Below are 13,433 nucleotides of genomic sequence, written 5' to 3'. Positions count from 1 at the left end.
GGGGGTTGGTTGCCTGGCTGTATAAAAGCCCTGTTTGTGCCCAGAGCGAGCTCCATTCCCCAACATGGAGAGTCAGAGAGTCCAGTCCTCATACAGGAAGCGTTTTGGGCCCCAGAGCTCGAGCAGCTCTGGAGTCAGAATTGGTGGCCTTTCTTCTAGCCGCCTCTCCTGGCATGGCACCCCTCGCAATGTCACCCACTCCAGTCCCGTGTCGCGGATCTCCCTGGGCTCAAGCAGCACAGCTCTGCTGCTGGGGAGCCCTGTTGATCGGCTGGACTTCTCAGCTGACTCTCTGTTGAAGGCCCAGTACAAGGAAACACGAACTAACGAGAAGATGGAGATGATGGGCCTGAATGATCGCTTTGCCAGTTACATAGAGAAGGTGCGCCTGCTGGAGCAGCAGAATAAGGTGCTGGTGGCAGAGCTGAACCAGCTGAAGGGGAAGGAGCCAAGCCGACTGGGAGACATCTACCAGGAGGAGCTCAGGGAGCTACGACGACAAGTCGATGGTCTCACCAACAACAAGGCTCGACTGGAGATCGAGAGGGATAACCTGGCTGCAGATGTGGCTGCACTTAAGCAGAAGTAAGAGGTAGCAGGGCAGGACTTCTGTGGGTGGAGGATCATGTAGGTGTGATGCATGATCCCACAGTAGTACCACCCATTTGTATCTCTTTTAGAGATTGCATATGTATGTATAAGAATAATGAAAGAAATGCAAACTCCTTTTGCATTTTCTTACTTGAATGCACTCTCTAATAATCAAAGACTTGATTTTTGTGATATCATTGGCATTTTGTGTTATGTTTAGGGTTATTTTTTAGAGTTATGTACTGAATTTCAATTTCATATTTCATATTTCAGTTAGTGTGCAGATGTTTTGGACCCTTGTTTATGTTAAACCTTACCATGTTCTTGATTAAAGCATAGTAGAACCTGAAACACACTCTGAAAAACATATTTGGACTGTGAAAGAAATGCCCACAAAGTGTGTTTTCTAGACAAATGCTTTTGGTTAGCTGGTCTTTGATAGGAAAACACACTCAGCTGGAGTAGATTTTATGTATTTTGGCACAAAATAAGACAAACTCTTTCCAGTGGAAAGTTTTTTTTCCTTAGTTTTCTTTTATAATTGCCAGTTCATTTATATGCAGATTTCAGACCCGCTGGAATGCAGCCCACTGTGCTCTGCCCCAGCTTTACTCCTGGATCCCTCTTTACAAACTTGATCCTCGCTGAACCCCTTGTCCCCATTGAGTGAGTGCGAAGGAATGAGGGAAACACAATGGTAGCCCAACACAAAGGGAACGGCCAGCCGGGCAGATGTTCACTAGTCCCCTGTTACTCCAAAATACTGATTCACTGCCATTGCATATGCACCTTTTTTAAAACTTTAGATGCATATGTGGCATCAATCTATAATTTAATCTTGTGAATGAGTGACTTGAAGCCTCTAAAGGTTCGAAAGGTCTCTCTCACACTATATCCTCCGATTACCACGCAGCTGCTGGTCCTCTAAAAGAATGCAGCATGAATAGTGATGATTCTGGTCAGAGGTCACTTTTGTGATTCATGCTGCTCTTCTTGAAGCCCTCTTTTCAGCAATCGCTCCATGAAGCCATACAGATGCTTAGAGTTCCATGTCACTGTGTGCATGGCAGATGGATTGTAGGGTGGTGCCTATCTGTGCACGAGGCTGTGCGTACGTGCGTCCTTTTTATGTCTGTGTGTGTGTGCTCCATCCCGTGGGAAAGGCCTCTGGCTGCTAGATTGGAGTGAATGTGTAATGATGCGTAAGCTACCCTTTCAGCTGAGCCCCGCACATCCCCAGCAGCATGGGGAGCAGCAGTAAAGCTGATATCACGAATCTAATCGATGTGCGTGTGCGTGTTTTTAGTCCTTGCAGATGATACTCTGTTAGACATAAATGAGAAACTGTAAAAAAAAATGTAAAAATCCTTTCATGCTTGTTTACTTTTTGCTGAGATGTGAAGGAGTTGACAAAAAAGGTTCATGCACAACAAGTTAACTCAAAATAAATGGTGTGTTTATGATTTTTGTCTATAAAAGTATTTTGCACAACAAAAACTGGAAAGACTGGATGTTCTATTAACCTGAAAAAACCAAATTTGAGTAATTTTTTAAATTTGGTTATTTTTCTCCTTTGTGTGACTTAGACTGCAAGATGAAGTTGGGCTCCGACAGGATGCAGAAAATAATCTAAATGGCTTCAGACAGGTAATTCTGTTCCCTGAAATCATCAACTAAATAATTTAGACATTCGGTATGACTGACTATCCAACTTCATCCCTCTGTGTGCTTCATTTTTTTTCATAGGATGTGGATGAGGCGTCTTTAAATCGTGTCCAGCTGGAGAGGAAGATTGATGCCCTGCAGGATGAGATAAACTTCTTGAAGAAAATTCATGAGGAGGTAAGAATACAACTGAAGGAATAGAAGTCACGGAAATATTAAGGCACCAATAATTGCCACTAACCACAATCAAATTTGGACTTCCTCCTTGCAGGAACTGCGTGAGTTACAGGAGCAGATCATGGCCCAGCAGGTCCATGTTGATCTGGATGTGTCTAAACCAGACCTGACTGCTGCTCTCAGAGACATCAGGGTCCAATATGAAAACATGGCAAGTTCAAATATGCAGGAGACTGAGGAATGGTATCGATCCAAGGTGAGAAGAATTAGCTGTCGGACATAAAACACTTATTGTATAAAGTGAAAATGTGTGAAAATTTAAAAGAAATGCACAACGATAAAGATAATGTTTCACAGCTAATAAGCTAATACACACACCACATACAAACGAGCTGTTTCATCTTTGTACACAGTTTGCTGACCTGACAGATGCAGCCAATAGAAACGCAGAAGCCCTCCGCCAGGCCAAGCAGGAAGCCAACGAATATCGTCGTCAGATCCAAGTGGTCACCTGTGACCTGGAGGCTCTTCGTGGCACAGTAAGTACACCAGATCACGCAGATTACACAGACATTTTGAATTCACAAATTACACTGTTGTCAGGTGGACTTTTGGCAAACACACACTTTTTTAAAATAGTTTGTTAGAACTGTAATTTAACAACAAGTGTGGAGCTGAAGCACTGACTTCCCAATTTTAATTTGAGATAACATTTTCTTTCCCTTTCCCACCTACTTCTGGATGATGGGGAAGCAACTCAGAAACTCGTGCATAGTCTGGTCTTGAATTGAGATTGTGTGATAGGCCTAACCAATCAAGAACAATCAGTTTCTCCTCTTTGTCTTCTACCTGAACTCAAAGTAGCCTATTAAATCTTTTGTTTTGTTAATCCTGCATCTGTATTCTTGACTTTAAACTCTGTAAATTGGAACTTTTTAAGTACTACCAGTATTAGTGGTATGAAAAAAGCAGCTCATATAGACCAGAAACAGCAGTGGTAGATGCTGTAGACGGAGTAAATGCAAAAGTTGTATTAGCAGGATTAGCAACAGAGACAGATAGTAATACTAGTGTAAAATTTTGCATTAGCAACTTATCTAGGCACAACATTAAACAAAATCTTACTTATCTACATTAAATCCCGGTGAACAGAATTTGCTCTTTCACTCCATTTATTATGTGGTCTTCTCTCTTTTATTTAAGAATGAGTCACTGGAACGCCAGCTCCGGGAAATGGAGGAGCGCTGTGCCATGGAAACAGCCGGATACCAGGATACTGTGAGCCGACTGGAGGAGGAAATCCAGGCACTGAAAGAGGAGATGGCAAGGCACCTGCAGGAGTACCAGGATCTCCTCAATGTCAAACTGGCTCTGGATATTGAGATTGCCACATACAGGAAGCTCCTGGAGGGAGAGGAGAGCAGGTGAGTTAGAGCTTGTCTGGTCAGATTTAACACAAGCAATAAATCATAGTATGTGATACTGATTTTTGTGGTCACTTTTCTTCCAGGATCACGATTCCAGTTCAAAGCTTTTCCAACATGCAGTTTAGAGGTCAGTTTAAATTTTGAACCATGGTATTTTGTTCCCTTGACTGATTAAATTGTTTTTGCTGTAGAACACCAGCAGTTAAACTGGACAGTATTTATTGGTTGAAAAGAGATTAATCCCGTACCTGTACTCTAAACCAAATGTGAACAGAGGATAGTGTTTCAGCAGGTTTGGTCAGAGCTAATATCCTCTCTCTCTCCCCGTGTTTTTCCCTTAGAAACTAACTTGGACACTAAAACTCCTGAGGCCCATGTCAAGAGAAGCATCCTGGTTCGAACTGTGGAGACCAGGGATGGGGAGGTATGTGGATGAACACAAAGAGCAACACTGGATCATACAGACATAGCATGTCTCACTCTCCTCACCACGAATTTATTTATTTAACTTTAATTTATCCTTTTCAGTCTGCACAAATTTCTCATTTTCCATGGCATGTCAGTGGTCTGCAGCATATTTTCTAGGAGTCATGAGGACAGAACTTGGCAAACTAACTATATTCTGCTACTGTAATCAACCAGCCACTTAGTAAACCGAGTGAATTAGTGCTTGTATAAGTCTTTCACACTGCTTCAGGATTATCTGCACATTGCACCTCTTACCCATTCCCTCTGGAGGGCAATGTTGAACTCTTCTGCAGATTTTCACAGATTCACTGTGGCTCAGTACACCTGATGCCTTGTGCAACTGATACTAAAAACCCATGAGAGATTTGTTCTTTTTGTTATTTTTAACTGAATTTTTTTCCCTTTTTCAGATCATTAAGGAATCAACCACTGAACACAAAGATCTTCCTTAAAGTTTCAAGACCAGCTCATCCATATTTTCCTTAGTCACTACCTGGGGATTCTGAATGCGCATTATTGGATATTACTACCATTTTTTGTTTGTTTGTCTCCAGACACAAAAGCTACCCCATCAAATTCACTGCATCCCTCTCTTTTCTCTCCTCCATCACCTGCTTCTTTTTATTGCAACCACAATATAACCACCTATTGTACTTAGTCTCCCTTGTCAGAATTTCTCCTGAAAAATATCTCGGCTAGGCTTTGTGTACAGCTCCACCATAAACCTGAAGTGTTTGCAGCCCAGTCACCTTACACCATCTTTAGATTTTTCCAATAAAAACTAAGTAAGCTGTGTTAATTTTAACTCAAGCTGCCAGGACAGATTTTTAGCGTTGATTCTGATTAAATGCCACAGAAGAGGCACAGAATCATAGTGATTATGTTTAGAATGTAGCATGGTGGAGACTGACGTACGGTTATGTGCATGTGAAATGTGGCAAGTGAAATAAAGGAGGGAGTTGCAGATGCAGACACTATAAATGGATTTAGGCAAGTAATGGCAGATATGTGTGTGTACTGCAGCTTCTGTCAGAGCATGTGAGTCTGAATTGTTTTTTTTTTTCTTTTAACCCTTCATTTGGTTTTATTTAGATTTTTCACTCCCTTTGTTCTAGTCCCTACTTGTGTATTACTTATTGAATGTAAAGTATAGCACACATGCATAGGTAGATACATTATATGCATTGCATTGCATTGACTGCCCAAACAATATCTGCTGTTCTGCGGACTTAAATCTGCACAACCAGTTGGGAAGACAAATAAATGTGCAGATACAGCCCATGAGGGAGCAACTATGGCGACTTCTAGAGCGTTCATTCGCTCTATAAAAAGTATAAGAGTTTGTCAGCATCAACATTTGTGTATGGCCTCTAAAATGTCCTCCATCACTGTCCCTTCACTCCTCTGTCTGTTCTTTAGCATCCTCTGCCTCTTGAACACAACCTGATAAGGGCAGAAGTTTTTGACACCAGGATGCGTCATGACATGCCCACTTATCCAGTAGCGATAACAGGAAAAGACAGGCAAGTTTACAGGTGTGGGTACTGACACGGCTTTTGCCCTGCAGCCTCCACCAAGTGTCAGCCAGCTCCTGTATTTTAGGCTGATAGCACAGGAAGACACAGAGACAGGACCATGCAGTTGTTATAATAACCTCACAAAAGAAAATGCTGCAGTTCTGACTTTTGCTTTTTTTCTTTTTGAATGGGAGGAATTTAGATTTTTTTTAAACGGCTGGAAGCATAGATGGACATCACAGTTCAAACGCTGTAATCCAAGCCCCAACTTTTGTTGAAAACCCCACAGACTGAAGCAGTGTTGACAGGACCTGCCACTAATGAGAGTGGTGCTACGCCAAAGCCGGCTGTGTCTGTACTTGTCGCCAAGGACACCATGTGTTCATGCCTACCACCCTTTACACTCTGGAACTTTCACCCCCATGCCTCAGCCCTTTTCCTCTAATAACACTTAGCAATCTGTTGTGTTTGCTTTGATTTGTTTTGTTTCACTGAATGTCATATAGAAGTTTTTGCTCCTTTGCTCTTTAGAAACCTCTGCAGGTGTGAATATAACACTAGTTTTGACCAGTGCTACGAGCTGTGATGTCATGTTAACAAAAATAAAACATTTTGTTTGCTGATGCCTCTTGTTTTTTTTATAAAAAGTCTCTCCTAACAGTGTTTTCATGTGTTCATAGTCATGTTCTTTTGCCTCTCATACAAGCCTGACACATTCATACAGTATATCAGCTCTCATCACTTTCAGCTGTGTTATATATCCTGACAAGAGGGCTGACAGCAGCAGACAGATATTATTCATTGTAACTGATTGTTTCTGCCCTTCAAGCAGGCTGTACCGCTGAGCAGATGGGTTCACTTCAAGTTATGTCATGGCCCTGTGTGAGTTTCACTGTATGTATGGGCCTAGATACCATTCATGGCAAAAAATAGTATGGCATGAGATGCAGATAAAAATCTCTACTGGACTGATAAACACATGATCTCAAAAAGTGAGTTTCCTACAATCATTCGTCATTCAGGCTACAATTTGAGTTTGAGTTTTTAAAGGATAGATATTTGGATTTTTTTTTTTTATTATTTTTTGGCTTTTGACTTTTATTTGCAGACAGGATAGAGAGCAGGGGAAAACACATAGCAAAGGGCCACAGACTCGACACCAGGCCACTCCATTTCAGGCACCTGCTCAACCGTGTCTGTCTCAAACTACTCGTCAGGTGTTAAAATATAAACTTTTTTGCTCCTGAAATTATTCCTCTTATTGATACTGGCAACTAGTCACTAATTTAATTGAAAGTTTTAATGAAAGCTTAAAGACTTTTTTTTAGGGATTGTTTTTTGCGCATATTCACTGTCTTTGATTTTTGAAGACTTTGGTCAATTTTAAAGATACAAAACTATATAAACTTTTTTTTATTTGTATCTATTTATTTATTCATTGCACCGGATTGGGACGTTTAATTTTTGATCACTTTTTTTTTAAATCTCCAAACTGTTATGGAAGGATTTATTTTAGTAAGCAAAGCATTTTTTGATGTACCAACAATGGGAATATGAGTACTGTTGTATGAAAATTAAAAAAAACCCCAAACAACTAATACTAGTACTAATCTTCGATTTACTCTTTTTAAGCAGTTGTAACAGGCTCTGAATCTGGTCTGTTAACCAACAGTTACTGAAACGGGTCAAGCTTGAGCTGCCTAACAACACTCCAGTGGGTGTTTTTAGTCATAGAGTTCAAACTATACTCCAAACTTAAAGGATTTTCTTCGCCTCAAATAAGGATAAACAAAAGCAGCTAAAAGGCTGAAATAAGCAGCTGATAAAAAGACTTTAAATGTGATTCATTTGTTCTCCCTACTCTTGTTTGTCTTATGGTTTTTGTCTGCCACATTTATCAAGAAGTAAACTGTCTCAAAATGGTCAAAAATACTTAAAAAAACATGTCTAAGTATGATCCGTTAAAGCAAACATTTGAGTAAATGAAGTAAATGCAATGTTTTTCAAGACCTAACATGGTAAATCCAAAAAGCTGACTGGTTTCACAGACAAGAACACAGTTTTCATCCTAAACTTAGAAAATCGTCACACCCTGCCTCACTGGCATTAGTGGTGAGTTCTTTTTTATTTTCTTACCAGGTGAGTGGAACATGTGTATTAACTCTATAATGCCCTTTGTATCATATTTGATACATGTGTTTCTGAGACCTCTATCTCATCAACATGATCAATACTTGCCATAATTTTAAAATGTTATGGACAAAACTCTTTTTTTTTTGTCTAAAATTAACATTGTTTTTAACAAAAAGATGCCAAAAATGCCCAATGTGTCAAATTCAATACAAAAAATATATAATAAATATATAATAAAAATATATCATACGCAATATGATATAGCAAAAAAAAAAACCAACTGTGGATTTTGCTATAAAGGTTAATAAACATCAATCAGAATTTTCTGGCTGTTTTTGATGGGTCGGGTCTTACAGGGTTAAAGTATGATCCAGTAACCGTCCATAAGGCACAGCATGTGTCTGTTTTGTCCAGCTTTTATCAGAAGAATGGAGGTTCTCGGGTCTTAGTTGAAGGCAACCCTGAGCTGAAGAAATCCCAAGCAGATAAAACTCTCAGGCAGTTGGCCCCGTTTCCCATCTAGTTCTTTTCCACAAGGTTGGGAAGGTACAAAGGGTTACAGAGACGTGCATTTTTCAGGCTTATCTTTTTACGGTGGATGTGAGGTGACAACAGCTGTCATGCATGCATATGTTATGTACAGAAGTCACAAATGCACACAGTACCAACACCTTTTTTGAACTATGTAAATCCGAATATTGAGAGAAAAAAATAAAAAATAAACCTCTGATATTGTTTATTTTCACCAGGGAATTCTATGTTTCTCCAATAAATTCTGCAGAGATACTCGACTGAAAGAAGCCAACTAAATCTTGGAGGTGAATTACAGAGAGGATTTATCTACACCATTTAGACAAACAATTTGGATTAGCTTGTTCTAGCGTCTCAGTTGTTAGGATTTGCTGCAAAATATGGTTCGAGTCACACGGACGACAGCAAAGACTCTCACAGCGGCCGTTTAGAGTATTTTGGCAGGTTTTGGGGTTTTTTTGCTTAACAACAGGTGAGTCAAAATGATAGAATTACAGCCACTGGAGATACTGTCATGAAAATTTTAAAGTGTGTATCTGAGATCAAAATGAAGGTTGAGTTCAAAGGCTTGTCTGATCCCACCCACAAACACTAGGTAAAGGGCATCTTTACTAGAGGAGGCAGATGGTGCCTTATTTTACACTCCTGTCCCACATTTCTGTTAATTTGTAACTTAACCCACTTTTGTATCATTGGCATACCAGCTGGTATTATCTAGACATTTAAAGCTCAAACAACAAATCAAATTACTATGAAAATACATTTAAAAATTATACTTGGATGATCCAGAAGATATTCAGGAAAGTTAGATATTACACAAGCACCTAGATGCAAAACTAAACCAAAACTTTTCACCTAATTTTACATACTCCTAACTGGGGTTTTTTGTTTTTTTTAAGACAAAAATAAGACAATCAAATCACACTGGAGTGGTGATGATACATGTTCGTTAACTTCTCATATGAGGAAATAGTCAAGGGGATGCCGAATCAGGACAAATTCACATGTATAGCCTAGAGTTCCAGTCAATGCTCTTTGTCTTTCGCTGCCCTCTTTAGTGCACATTCCTGTGTGAGAGCCACCAAAGGGCTCTCACACCACAGGGTCATGGGGAGGCATGTGTGCTCCTTGGTTAATTTTAGCCCTCATTTCATCAAGACCGTTGAGACAAAACACAGAGCCACTACCTCAACCCGTCTAGTGAAAGGTGAACCGTCTGATCTCCTAACACCTTTTTCTGTCTAGGTTTCAGTGAACACATGTCTTTGGACTAAGTGGAAGGATGACTTCTTAAACACATTTGTCTACTGGCAGCTCAAAGGGTCATGAGTGGCTTCCTGGTGGGATTCTGTCACATTGTTTGAGTTCTTTCATGGTGAAGATTAGAATAACATATTTACATAGACTCTGAAGGTTCAAAAATCATTTAGAGATATTGTAAGTGACTATATTTTTACTAGTGGTGGACAAAACATAGAAAAATTGGCCATAAAAAGAGGAAGGCCCAAGAAATATAACTCAGCTCTGTTCAACCTGCTTTGTCTGTGAAACTCTTTTGTGGTTTTTTCCAAACAAAATGTGCACAGTGTGTGAGTTTGAAAAAGGCAGCTGCAGCCTGCAGGTGACCTTTAACTAGGTACACAATAGAAAGTCTGGCCAGGATGTCTGTTCCGTCTCGGAAGACACCGCCAGTGCCAGGTAAGTGTCTCCTTGCTGCTCCAATTTGAGGTTAAGGACAGGATTGAGGCCTTTGAGTTATAAGACTAAAGCCCAGGCAAGAACTCACAATATGAAAGCTAAACCCCATCTAGCTTTTGGTTTAGTCAAACTTGAATTTTTCATTTTTGCAACTCAGATCGAGTCACACTGTTTGAGTCTACACCCTCACGTCTGGCTATAGCACAATAAAATCCAGACTGAAAGTTTCCAGTCTCACAGTCTCAGGCTTGTTAAACACAAAGTAATTTATCTTCTCAGTTTACAACCATGTTTTGAATCCCTTTTTCTTTTTTTAGTTTTGACAGTTCAATTTTTTTTGTAGATGCACTTGTGCGCCTAACCAGTGCAGTGTATAATTCATTTCTCCCACAGAAGTCCTGAATTACTTTCACTTACAAACTTAAAATGTGTTTTCTGAACAATTTAAAAAGGGATAAAAACCTCTCACAGAGGCACATGCAAACACAAACACATGAGTGCACTTTCAAGATTACCATCGCTAGTTTAATATAATACTTCAGAGGTGCAATGGCAGCCACAGAGTAAGAGGATGCTGCTATTTTCAGCACAGAGACTTCAGATGTAGGGTGAAGCAGAATAGACTGCTGTGGGTCTGCACTCTATCATTGTCAAATCACTGTCGAGCTATCCACGATGCCATAAATAGATAATGTCAGTATATACATTTCAAAATAAAACATTACTTCAATGAGAAACAAAGTCCAAACAGTTATTAGATAAAAGATATGTAGCGCCTAAGGAATAAGGTCCCAGAAATGTAGAAGAAATAATTAATATGATTACAAAACGTGGTCTGGATAGCCAACCTTGGATATCCAGGATTATGAATAACCAAATTCTTCATAATTTTTCATCACAAATCTCTTCTAACCTAACTGACAGTACAAGCCATCAGTGATGCTAATGAGTAATATTATGGTATCTTTTCCCTGATTTAAAATTCCATACGGTATGTCTTCTAAGATATAACTAATATATATGTAGAGAAATTTATATACTTATACAGTATATACACAACTGATGCTTCCGCTGTCTTCTGCCTTCACGCTGCTGATGGGCGACAGGGGGTGGTGCAAGGGGAGTGGATTGGGATCGGGCTAATGGGAGCTTCTTCACTGCCATCCTTATCGCGCATTGTCCAAAACTTGAGGGAGAAAGCAGCGATTATAAAGCAACTAACGGATTCTGCGCTCTGCAGCTTTTGTTCACAACTTGTCCCACAACAGGTCCCCTCACTGAGGAGAAGACTCTCGACTCGGTGTCATACAGCTTTTGTTGTATCCTAGTCTACTTTTTACCCCCACCTTATCAGCGTGCAACATCCTGCATCTGCTATTGCCCTGGCAACCAGCCCTCCTCTCCATCATTCTCCGGCGCTTCACCCCTCACCATCAGCGGCAGGCTCCGAGGGAAGCCAAAATCTGCTGCTTACGCTCGTCCTCCAAGTGGAAGTGGACCCTTTTGTTCACTGGCGTCAGTTCAAATCTCTTTGCTTTTCTACTTATCTAAGGTTCATGTGTCGGAAGTGTTTTGTCTCAGCATCAAAATGCCCGTGAGACGCGGTCATGTTGCGCTCCAGAACACTTACTTGGATACTATCATCAGAAAATTCGACGAGCAAAGTAAGTGCAAATGAAATTAGTTTCAGTTATGCGTCTGTGCTGCTGTTGAGGTCCGAACACAGGGTGTGATATTTAGATTCCAAATATTTTACCAAATACATATTTAGTTTTCCCATTTTAAACATTTGGACTGTTTTCGCTGCGATGGTTTAGCTCGCAAGTGCTTTAAATAAATCCGAAATAGATGGCAGAGACGGGGGAACTCTAATTTACGCTGAATTAATTACATCCTCTATTTTAAAAGGGATGACTGCGCTCTTTGTCTATGGGAAAAGTGTTTTTGACAGCTAGTTCATCAGTAGGAGTGGTAGCCTGTATTTATTTCAGAGCTGTTAGTGTATCCAGTTAAATCTTGCTGGTATAGTTTTGTTTGCTTTATTTCTCACACGTCTGTGTTTGTTTGTCGGTCAGTCTTATTGCTTGAACAGATGGCAGAAGGACAGGCTTTTTATATTATAATAAATTAAAACATCTTATCTTATCTGTATCAGTAATGCTGACAGAACCCAGCTGCTGCTTTTATGTTTGCGGGGTTATTGCACCTGCATGTGAGTTTGCTTGTGAGAGCTCACCTTATGACTTACATTGTGTTCCATTAGCTCACATGTTCCATTGGCTGGAAGAAGAGACCACCTCTCACTTACTGGAGAGGAAAAAATCCCTTTCCCTGAAATCACTAAGGCCTCTGATAGAACACATATGTTGCTGTCTTCTTTTGACCTGACCATTATTTGTATCCAGTTTTACCTTTTTTCATTTTCTGTACTTAACATTTATTACATGAACCTTTAAATCTTTGTTAATGCTACTTTAGTTTAAAAACAAAAACACTGAAAGACACCATGCCACATTATATCTCATGTGCAATAATCAGTAGATTTCCTCACCACTAGCAGCGTGTTGACACAGGACTGAAAATAACCCTGCCATCCTGATTAGATACTGACCATACATGGAGAAATAGTTGATTGCTGACAACTCTCAGTCTCTTTTAGTATGATCAGCTCTAGGACCAGTAATGCTTGAATCTCCCAATATCCCCTAAGAAACCCGTATTATGTAATGCCTCTACTGTATCCCAAAAAGGTGTCTGTGCACGCGCAGTCACATACACGTGCACGATAAGGTGAGTGCACGTGCCACAGTGGTGCTGCTTAGCAACGGTGTGACGATCAGTGTTTTTGCTTTGAGCCCCAGATAATGACTTTGGACAGAATGTGCTTTTCCACTCTAGGAGCTCACCCGTTTACATTAGAAAGAGGGGCCAAGAGAAGAGTCCCCCGCTCTCATCTGTGTGGGCAGCAAACAGCAAACAGCTGTTTAACCCAGTTTCACCAGCGTGTAATAAAAAGGCCAATGAGAGGCGACAGAGGTTATGTACGTACTTTTCATTCAGATCGTTCAACTCCTCCATTAGCAGCCTTCGAACAAAACTGCCCCAATTCGCTGTCATGCAGCATTTTTGGGACAGTGGCTGTTTCTGTTGCCACGAACAGTATCATTCATTTCATCAGTACCAGGCACTGAAGGACATATGAGCTTGGAGTTACTGTTTGGGATGT

At 40.3% G+C, this 13,433-nt stretch overlaps 2 protein-coding genes across 2 annotated transcripts in view; both read left to right on the top strand.

Annotated features, from left to right (window-relative positions):
- gfap (glial fibrillary acidic protein) lies at nt 1-6,469 on the top strand. Its single transcript, XM_031725880.2, has 9 exons — nt 1-585; nt 2,178-2,238; nt 2,338-2,433; nt 2,528-2,689; nt 2,847-2,972; nt 3,637-3,857; nt 3,944-3,987; nt 4,202-4,284; nt 4,739-6,469. Exons 1-9 carry the CDS (start codon nt 65-67, stop codon nt 4,778-4,780), a joined length of 1,356 nt encoding a protein of 451 aa, XP_031581740.1. The 5' UTR covers nt 1-64; the 3' UTR covers nt 4,781-6,469.
- Nucleotides 6,470-11,311: 4,842 nt separating this feature from the next.
- Nucleotides 11,312-13,433, top strand: part of kcnh6a (potassium voltage-gated channel, subfamily H (eag-related), member 6a) — a 31,872-nt gene continuing 29,750 nt past the window's right edge. Inside the window, exon 1 of the mRNA XM_031725859.2 lies at nt 11,312-11,871. Within this exon, the coding sequence (XP_031581719.1) occupies nt 11,796-11,871 (76 nt within the window). The 5' untranslated portion in view covers nt 11,312-11,795. The remainder of the gene's footprint in view (nt 11,872-13,433) is intronic.

The sequence above is a fragment of the Oreochromis aureus genome, linkage group 4, assembly GCF_013358895.1.
Source record: "Oreochromis aureus strain Israel breed Guangdong linkage group 4, ZZ_aureus, whole genome shotgun sequence".
NCBI classification, from domain to species: Eukaryota; Metazoa; Chordata; class Actinopteri; order Cichliformes; family Cichlidae; genus Oreochromis; species Oreochromis aureus.
Note: the sequence above shows the minus strand (reverse complement) of the source record. Positions and strands in the feature narration are given on the sequence as shown.